The following is an 11260-nucleotide window of genomic DNA, read 5'->3' as shown; positions in this document are numbered from 1 at the left end:
ATGTAAGCAGGCAAACAACGGGCAAAGTAACTGGACTTCTTTTGTCTTGAGTTTGTAAAACTGAAACGAAATAAAGGAACCGTTTTCTGAATGAAGCATTTTTTAAAATAACAAATGATTGTTTCTATACAGTGAATTATCTCCCAATCACTGTGTGTCTTTAAGCAGATCACAGAGCAGGTACATAGCATGGGATTTAAGGCTGTGTATAGGACATCAGAAAAAGAACACTTTAACAGAATGTGAAGTTACATTTCGTTTCATAATACTGATATTAACGGTGATATTAACCCTTACAGATCATACTAAGCAGGCAGATGATATTTATTATATTATAGATCACATCCAGCTATAAATGGATATACACATCACATTGGACATATTTAGGAACAGACCAATTATTGAAACTCGTGCAAAAACAAAGATAAAAAAAAATAATACAAATAAACCGTTCACGGCCAAGAAGAGGCTGATATAAACTCATGTTGGCAATGAAATGGTTACACATTGGTAGATTTTGCTACGTGAAATTAACATTTGATGTATTTGTAAAAAAAATATTGGAACATCTATATTTCCTACATTTCAGGCCTTGAACCCCACTCTAGCTTCTTTTTGGGGCTCCCTCCCCCCATAATAGTGCTCTAGGATTCTCCCACCCACCCCTCCCATTATAGCTCACATTATTATTGGGCAATAATATAATAAATTGATCTAGAGACCTTCTGTGTGTCTGATGGAGGTTAACTCAGAATGAGAAAGTCCTTTAGAAAAAAAAAAAAGAAAAAGATGGAATTGGAGAAAATGTTTTAACCATTCCTCTCCTGAATGGATCAGCAACTCATGTCAATTAATGTTCTGCTAGGTAACCCCTGTGTCTTGGAGAAAGGGGATATGATCTGTCCACGGTGACTCCCTGCTGCCTTTATTCCAGGTCAGCACCCTGGACCCTAGTATAGGACTGCATCCATTGAAACACATCCTCCCTGTTGTACAGTCTGGCCATGTCACAGGGGGTTTCCCCATGACGATTCCGGTGGCCCACCTTGGTGTCTGTGTGCCCAATCAGGAATCTGACTACCGGTAGGTGACCTTCCTTGGCTGCCAGGTGAAGGGGTAGGTTGCCCTCGTTGTCCTGGATGTTGACATCGGCCTGGTAATGGAGCAGGGTCTGCACAGTGTCTTGGAAGCCAGCCCTGGCTGCATCGTGGAGAACCGAGAACCCAGTGCTGTCTCTTAGATTTGGGTTAGCACCTCTACTGAGCAGAGCCCTGGCAATGGCTGGATTTCCCAACCTCATCACCTGGGGAGACAAAAACAGCTCTGTGATTCCATTAATCACAATAGTACTAGGATTCCATTCACCAGTCACATCACTAGGATTATATTCACCAGTCACATCACTAGGATTCCATTCACCAGTCTCATCACTAGGATTATATTCATCAGCCACTTCACTAGGATTATATTCACCAGTCTCATCACTAGAATTCTATTCACCAGTCACATCACTAGGATTATATTCACCAGTCACATCACTAGGATTCCATTCACCAGTCTCATCACTAGGATTCTATTCACCAGTCACATCACTAGGATTCTATTCACCAGTCACATCACTAGGATTATATTCACCAGTCACATCACTAGGATTCCATTCACCAGTCACATCACTAGGATTATATTCACCAGTCACATCACTAGGATTCCATTCACCAGTCACATCACTAGAATTCTATTCACCAGTCACATCACTAGGATTATATTCACCAGTCACATCACTAGGATTCCATTCACCAGTCACATCACTAGGATTCCATTCACCAGTCACATCACTAGGATTCCATTCACCAGTCTCATCACTAGGATTATATTCACCAGTCACATCACTAGGATTCCATTCACCAGTCACATCACTAGGATTCCATTCACCAGTCTCATCACTAGGATTATATTCACCAGCCACATCACTAGGATTATATTCACCAGTCACATCACTAGGATTCCATTCACCAGTCTCATCACTAGGATTATATTCACCAGCCACATCACTAGCATTCTATTCACCAGTCTCATCACTAGGATTATATTCACCAGTCACATCACTAGGATTCCATTCACCAGTCACATCACTAGGATTCCATTCACCAGTCACATCACTAGGATTATATTCACCAGTCACATCGCTAGGATTCTATTCACCAGTCACATCACTAGGATTCCATTCACCAGTCTCATCACTAGGATTATATTCACCAGTCACATCACTAGGATTCCATTCACCAGTCACATCACTAGGATTCCATTCACCAGTCACATCACTAGGATTATATTTACCAGTCACATCACTAGGATTATATTCACTAGTCACATCACTAGGATTATATTTACCAGTCACATCACTAGGATTATATTCACCAGTCACATCACTAGGATTATATTTACCAGTCACATCACTTGGATTATCTTCACCAGTCACATCACTAGGATTATATTTACCAGTCACATCACTTGGATTATCTTCACCAGTCACATCACTAGGATTATATTTACCAGTCACATCACTAGGATTATATTCACTAGTCACATCACTAGGATTATATTCACTAGTCACATCACTAGGATTATATTTACCAGTCACATCACTTGGATTATCTTCACCAGTCACATCACTAGGATTATATTTACCAGTCACATCACTAGGATTATATTCACTAGTCACATCACTAGGATTCCATTCACCAGTCACATCACTAGGATTCCATTCACCAGTCACATCACTAGGAGTATATTTACCAGTCACATCACTAGGATTCCATTCACCAGTCACATCACTTGGATTATCTTCACCAGTCACATCACTAGGATTCCATTCACCAGTCATATCACTAGGATTCCATTCACCAGTAACATCACAAGGATCTCATTCAGCAGACCTTTCACTATGACAGGGGTAGGTAACCTTCGGCACTCGAGATGTTGTGGACTGCATCTCCCATAATGCTCCAACAGCCATATTGATGGCAAAGTATGATGGGAGGTGTAGTCCAAAACATGTAAAGTGCTGAAGGTTGCCTGACCATGCACTAGGATTACATTTACCATTCATATCACTAGGATTCCATTCACCAGTCAAATCACAATAATTCCATATCACATCTTCAGTGGGTGGATACAGTTGATTACAATACATGTATAAGGCGACTAACTACTAAAATAACCATTTAGTATCATTTCGTTTTCCTCACGTTTACAATGAGAGCCCGAATTTCGAATTTTAACAAATGCCCCACTATATACATACATACATACATACATACATACATATATATACATATATATATACACACACACACGATATTAAATAGCAAAAATATATATATTCATTTTACATATGAAGTTGATGGAATTATAATGGAGGTTGTTCGTGTGTGTATGATTATATATATATATATATATATATAAGCTCCACTATAATTTAATTATTTTCATATATACATTTATTTATTTTTTTAAATCCACCTTAATAAATCTGCAATCTACCTATCTATATATAATCTAGATCTATCTACAGTGTGCTGTGCGTGGTGTATAATCTATAAGACTGTCTATATGATATAAATATATGTGTAAATATCTGTCTAGGTTCTGGGTGTATACCAGCATTAATATACATTTCTGTCGATTTGTCTCTATATATGAATCTTTGTGTAAATATTTATCGACATGTCTGAATATATTATATGAATATATGTGCAAATATTTGCCTGTAAGTCTGGATCTCTTATATAAATATATGTGTAACGCTATCTGTATAGGTTTGAGTATATATATATATAAATAATTGTGTTTTTATAGATCTGAGTATATAATATTAGCTATAAATGTAAACATATGTCTGTATGTCTGAATATATAATATCTGTATAAATGTAAAAATCTCTCTACAGGTCTCAGTATATACAGGGTTATTCACTAACTACTCAAACTAAAATCCTAACTGACTTGGAGAATTTCTCAAATTCATCTACTTTTGCCTTACATTGAACTAACTTTGAAGTCTCAGTTTACTAAATAACCATTGCTAATGAACACATGGGTCAATTATTATCTGAAGGACTGAGTATATAGTATGAGTACCTGTCTATAGGTCTCAATATTCAAGTGCAAATAAATCTATAAGGTACTGTATAATAATAATAATAATAATATATATATACTGTGCAATATAGTTCTATAGGGCTAGAGATGTAATATGAATTCATATCTGTCCCTAAAGGGCTGAGTAATTAATAGAAATGTATGAGTGTAAATAGACCCATATTTCTTACTTAATAATAGTTTAATGTTTAATGTTTGTCTATAGTGTTGGTAACATAATATGAAAATGAGATCATATCTGTCTATATGTATGAATTATTAATATATAATATATACACACGTGCAAATATTTGTCTATAAATTCGAGTATATAATATAAATACATGTACAAATATTTATAGTCATAATTCTAAAATAACAATATGTGTATAACGACATTTATAGGTTTAGGATATATTACGATTACAGGTGCAAATATCTATTTATAAATCTAAAAGTAAAATATGAATATATCAGTCAATACGTCAGATTATATAATATATAAAAAATACAGTCAATATGTGGCTATTGGTAAGTTATATGAATATAGTGTATATAATAATAACAAAGTATTTAACCAGGAAAGGTACATTCAGATATATTGCTGATGATATCATACAAGCAAATGTGTGTCTATAAATTTGAATGTTTTATAAGAAGATATATTGCATATATAAATGTATTTATATGTCTGGCAATAATTAATATCTATCTATAATATATTATACGAAACTACGTATACCTATCTGTCTGTAGGTCTCGCTATGTAAAATGAATATATGTGTAAATATTTGTCAAAATACGTAATGTGAATATACGTGTAATATTTATTGTATAGAGTGTGATTACGTGTAAATATTAGTCTTTAGGTCTGAATATATAATATGAATAAATCCCTCTACAGGTCTGAATGTATAGATTGAAGATATGAATAAATATCCGTCTGCAAGAATTTATGTGTACATTCCTCTTTACAGTTCTGGGTTTATAATATGATATAGGTCTAAAAATATGTAAATAGTTCTGCTTACATTTAGTGAAAATACCTATACATATCCGCCTATAGGTCTGAGTATGCACATAAATATCTGTGTATAGGTCTGAGTATATTATATGAACAAAAAAATTATATATATATATATATATATATATATATATATATATATATATATATATATATATATATATATATATATATATATATATATATATATATACACACACACACAGACACACGCACACAGACACACATATATAAATATATTTATATAAACACACACATACATACATATATCAATATATATATATACACATACATATACATACATATATATACATACACACATATATATATATATATATATATATATATATATATATATATATAAACACACACACACACACACATCTAAAAGTCTACAAATATAATAAGAATAAATGTGTTGCCATGCAGATGGACATGTAGATCATGTTACACTGAGGTGTGTATATCTCTGTAGTTATATCTATATGTTTGTACATATTTGTGCAATAAAAACGTGTTTGCCAGATATTTCGTATGTTTGCAGAGGTCAAGCAGATTTTTTAAAACGTTGGACATGTGTTGTAATATGTGTGTGTATCTACAGACAGGCACACACACACACATTCATATACAAACACACATCTATATGCTGAGAGACACGTGTATATAAAGACAATCATAGCAAAACATCCACTCACATGTACAGACAGAAATAGCCTGGCAGACAGACACAGCCTGACTGACAGACAGACAGGCCTCTACCCTGCTCACAGCAGCTAAATATCATCCATTCTCTAAGCCCAGCTAATGCCATATCGATTAAATCCACTATATTGTAAGAACCTATACAAGACACCTGTGAATAAAACCAGCTAGCTCCTCTATGGGGATTGCCATTGCCTTTGCCCCCACCTGAGGTCATAGCCCCAGACAGGCGGATGTCGCTATAATAAACAGATCTTATCTCAGGTAAGGTGTGTCAAGGTGTACTAAGGATTAGGAAGGATCATGCTGTAGACAGCCTTTCACATGTTTGTTATTGCATGAAAACAGTAAAATGACAGGTACATGTACTATTCCTCACTGACAGGAGAGCAGACAGCAATGCAGGTCACTGAGCTCACGAAGGGTTAAAAGACTGTCGTTTCATTGCAACAATGTATCAACAATTCCCAGTTGTTTACAAACAGTGGCATAGATGGACAACACCACTCGATACCCTGATACAATGACAAAGGGGTATATTCACTAAACAGTGAGATAAAACGTTAGAAAAATAGTTGATGGACACTTTACAAAAAATTAGACCACGGTTGCCAAGATAAATTGAAAAACAAATATCTCCAGGTTAGCTGATTAGATCAGTTCGTATTTTCTCTATTATAGCTGTGAGAGAGACTACTTTCTACAAATAGTATGTGAAGTCACTGGTTAGTGGACAGACCCCCAATGTATACCTCATTTTACATCATGAGTCTGACAGAGGGTCCTCGTACCGTTTTGGGAATACAACATCCCGAATATTACTATATAGGTATATCTTATATTCATTAAAAACGACTTTATTTATTTATTTGCTTTACTTGGGATACTAGAAGATTAGTAATATACTCTGTGAAATGAAAGCTACATTTCTTGCCATTACGGTTAATTGTATAAGTGAAATAAAATAACAAAAAAAAAGTCAAAATGTTTTGGATAAAGACAGATTTTTGCTAGAATAAAGTTAATATTGATATTTAATGAAAAAAATGTTAAAAGCAACGGAATGTGTTAAGAATGAAACAAAACGTGTTAATATATGATGCTAAATTTAGATCTATTTCTAAATGATCGTCTTTCTTAATTTATTACACCCTGTTGTTTTATTAACACTGAGATATCAAGATTTAACCCAAGCCAAATTTCATTAAAGCAACACAAACGTGGGTCATATTGTGGTTATAAATATAACTGTGAGAAAGTAAGTCCCTTACTCCAATCACTTTGTTGCCTATTCCATTTTTTTTTAAATTGCACAAATTATCAGCAAAGATGTAGTCAGTTTTATGTTACAATATTTATAAGAAAGAAAAATAAGGAAAATATATTTTTCTCAGAGAGGTGAAAATATAATAATAATATCTTTTCTATATTCCCAAAATTTCCCAAAAATGTTAAAAAAATTATAATAAATAATAAATCAAGATAAATTAATAAGAGTGCATGGATCACATGGATTGATCTAAAAAGTGTGGGTTTGGTAGAGTATAAGTTAGAAGATAGAAACATTTTGGAACAAAGTTCAATAGATGAATTAATTTGTAGCAACTTTTAATTGGTTGCCACGGTGATTGCAATACTTTTAAAATGTTCCCCCCAAAAATGAATTGACACAGGCACCCCATCCTTACTGAAGTTATAAAGACTTAAGACACACGGAGATCCTTGTGTCAGATTTTCATTTTCTGGACATACTGTAAATTGAGGCCTATCAAATCCTTCTCAGAGAAGGAAGCAGTTTTTGAATTTTTGCTTTGCCAAAATACTAAGAAGAGCACGTTAGAAGTCCGTATTCTGTCATTTCAGCAACTAATGCAAACATCTGGGAAAGATACATATTTATTATGATTTGTATTATTTCTCCTGTCTAAACAACATACAGTAAGTACATAGGGATGACTGGAGTAATAACAGGGAAATCGAGCAATAGGAGTGATGCAAGGTAGGGTGTGGGGCACTCTGTTTGGGTACTCTGCATATACCAGCTTAAAGTGAGAAAACGTTTATCCACTCAGTGGGCACATTAAAACTACAAGGTTTATATCAGATGTAATAAGATTGGATGTAAATGCAAAATTATAGGTTTGAATCTTTTTACATACATATACACTGCCAGATAAACACCCACACTACACACACTTTATATAATATACACACACACATTATATATATATATTATATACACCCACACTACACACACACATTATATATATATATATATATATATATATACCCACACTACACACACTTTATATAATATACACACACACATTATATATATATATATATTATATACACCCACACTACACACACATATTATATATAATATACACACACTACACACACACACACACACACACACATTATATAATATACAATATATAATACATACACACATTATATAATATATAATATATACACCCACACTACACACACATTGTATATATATAATTTACACACACACACAAAACACACACATTATATATAATATAATATATACACCCACACACATTATATATTATATATATATAATATATACACCCACACTACACACACACACACACACACATTATTTATATAATTCACACACACACATATTATGTATATAATAAAATATATACACACACACATTATATATATATATATATAAAACACACACATTAAATATATATAACAAATATATATATAATATATATAATAAATATATATATATATATACACACACACACACACTCATAATATGTATATAACAAATATACACACTATCTATACAAACACTCGCACATACAGACATTATATATATAATATTTTATATATAATATATACACACTACACACGTTCTATATAATAATAATAATAATAATAATAATAATAATATACTGTATATATATATATAAAATACACACACACTTGTATAGGCCTAAATTTTTCAATTTTTGAGATAGATGGATATACATACAACACACAACATATTTGATATAACACATATATCAAATGTTTTTATATTTTCGTTCACCATATAAAATCTGTATGTCGCTAGATTTATGTAAAAATACATGAATAAATAAATAAATACACGCTAACATATGCAGAGAGGGGATTACCTGAATTTAGGTATTTCAAATTCCATGAGTGCATGTATATATAAATATTACATATATGTACACAAAAATGTGTATAAAGCACACTATTATATACATACACACACACACACACAGAACTGCATTTTATTCAACACACACAGGATATGAACTGCCGGGAATTAAAATAATAGGCCAAAGTAGCCAATTTGAAAATATATCCAAACGGGGGATTTTTTGATCTAAAATGTTAAATTAACTTTGATTCCACTTTTAAGGCTAACAATTCACACATGACCTTACTAAGAACCCTGCAATCGGTTTATATTTGATGATCTGTCTACCTGTTTGGCCCCTGAAATTAGTCAGAGCTGTCTGCACAGTAAGTCATCGTGGCTTGTATATTCTGTTTACAGATGCTCGAATTCTGACAATGTAACATTTTGTCATTCAGTTACTTTTACTATGGAAACATACAGTGAGAATCCCTGGTCCTGCATTCTCTGTGAGATACATTGACTGCTTGTACAATATAGAGTTTCATTAAAAAGGAAGGTGCTGTATAGCACGTGGGGCTTACAGCTTGGCGAAAAGGCAAAAGCCAAGTGTCACAGGCTCCAAATCAAGGGGTTAAATAAATAATAGTCATTCCAAAATATACAAATAAAATCCGAACCATTTCAGTGCTGGGAGAATGCAGCAGCCCTCTTGACACAGCATGTATACAATGTGACAAACTCTTACGTGATCTGGGCTTATTTGATGGGATTACTGACCGCGTTAACCCCTTGCTGCCCGAAGCATGTATACTCTCTGGTGGATGTAAGGTCTTATTTATAACGCGTGGATCACGTTTTCCTCAAGGAGGTTAGTAAATATCAGATTCGAATATATGGAGGGAAGGGGTGGGAGGGGGAGGGGGGGGGGGCGCGTTTATTGTTTTTGGGTTTTTTTCCTGCTGGATCTGTATTTTGGGTTAATACACATTCTAAGGGTCAGGCTGGCTATATCCCAGACCCAGGATCTGATGGGGAACCTGGAAATAAGTTTGGGGTCTGTTAACCCTTTATGTTCCTCTGGCCTGCACTCCCCTCCCCCCCCCCCCCACCCCTTAAGCTGCCATCATTACAGAGATGTTCACCTGCCCCCTCCCCCCCATACCCTCAGGGCACACACACCCACCTGCAGGGCTGTCCTCCCGAATTTATTGGGTACATCCACGTCCGGTGCCCCCCGAAGCAGGTCCTCTAGCTGTTCCAGCTCCCCCCTGGCAGCAGCCGCTGAGATCAGGTCCCCTAGAGGGTCTGCCATGCTGGGCGGGGGTCCTGTGGAGAGGGTTAGTGGGGCATGGCATGGGCAGCCTGACAGCCGGGGCTCTGAGCTCATAGGGGGGATTGCTCGTAGTAAATACTCGTAAAGAAGCCCTTGCCAGGTCCCCGCCCCCGGGCACACGTGATGGGCCCCTCCTGTAGCCTCCCCCCTCCAACTACTCCTTTCTAATATTGCCTCCTTCCATTCTGCAGGAGCAGGCTCCTCTTCTGCCCCCTTACTGCCCCCACCTAGCAAGCTCTCCCCAATCACCATCACCCCAAACACCATCATCACAAACATACTCTCCTGCTAACTGTCATACCTGCCTTACCTTTTCCACAGCCTCCCTCCATCTATCCAATAACTAATCATAACAGTCTCCCCAACCTAGTCTACACTCCCCCAACATTATCTTACAAGCCCCCATCCTATTATTCAGTCTACCTTAGAAACATCCTCCAATCTAACCTACAGGCCACCTTAACAGTCTCTACAGCCTCCTTCAGCCTAATCTACAGCCTCCCAAAATATATCCTGGAGGCTTCCTCAACGACCCTCTCAATCTATCCTTAACAGCCTCAAGCAATCTGTCTTAGATGCTTCCCTAACAGCCACCCTCCGCACCCCCCCCCCCCCCCCAATCTATTCTTATGACTCCCTTAGCTGCCTCCCTCAGTCTGTCCTAATAGCACCTTTAGCTGCCTCCATAAGTCTATCTCCAATTAGCAGCCTTCTTCAATCTACCCCACAGACTACCAGCATGTTCCCTTAACAACCTGTCCTGCAGTCCTTCTCAGTATAATTTATATTTACTGCAGCATCTATCATTAACAACCCATCAATGGTTCAATATAGTTCAAATAATGTATATTTATCTCCCAAGTTAAACTTTAATCTCCTTGTAGACTCCTATAACAGCCTTTCAACCCCAATATTATCCTCCA

The 11260-nt window shown here is 35.5% G+C and overlaps 1 protein-coding gene across 1 annotated transcript; it reads right to left on the bottom strand.

Moving 5' to 3' along the window:
• Window positions 1-647: 647 nt before the first annotated feature.
• On the bottom strand, window positions 648-10456 carry CDKN2C (cyclin dependent kinase inhibitor 2C). Its single transcript, XM_063427803.1, has 2 exons — window positions 10188-10456; window positions 648-1303 (listed from the first exon to the last, which is right to left on the bottom strand). Exons 1-2 carry the CDS (start codon window positions 10389-10391, stop codon window positions 926-928), a joined length of 582 nt encoding a protein of 193 aa, XP_063283873.1. The 5' UTR covers window positions 10392-10456; the 3' UTR covers window positions 648-925.
• Window positions 10457-11260: the final 804 nt, after the last annotated feature.

Source organism: Pelobates fuscus, chromosome 7, assembly GCF_036172605.1.
Source record: "Pelobates fuscus isolate aPelFus1 chromosome 7, aPelFus1.pri, whole genome shotgun sequence".
NCBI classification, from domain to species: Eukaryota; Metazoa; Chordata; class Amphibia; order Anura; family Pelobatidae; genus Pelobates; species Pelobates fuscus.
The sequence above is the reverse complement of the archived record's forward strand: the minus strand, read 5'-3'. Positions and strand labels throughout refer to the sequence as shown.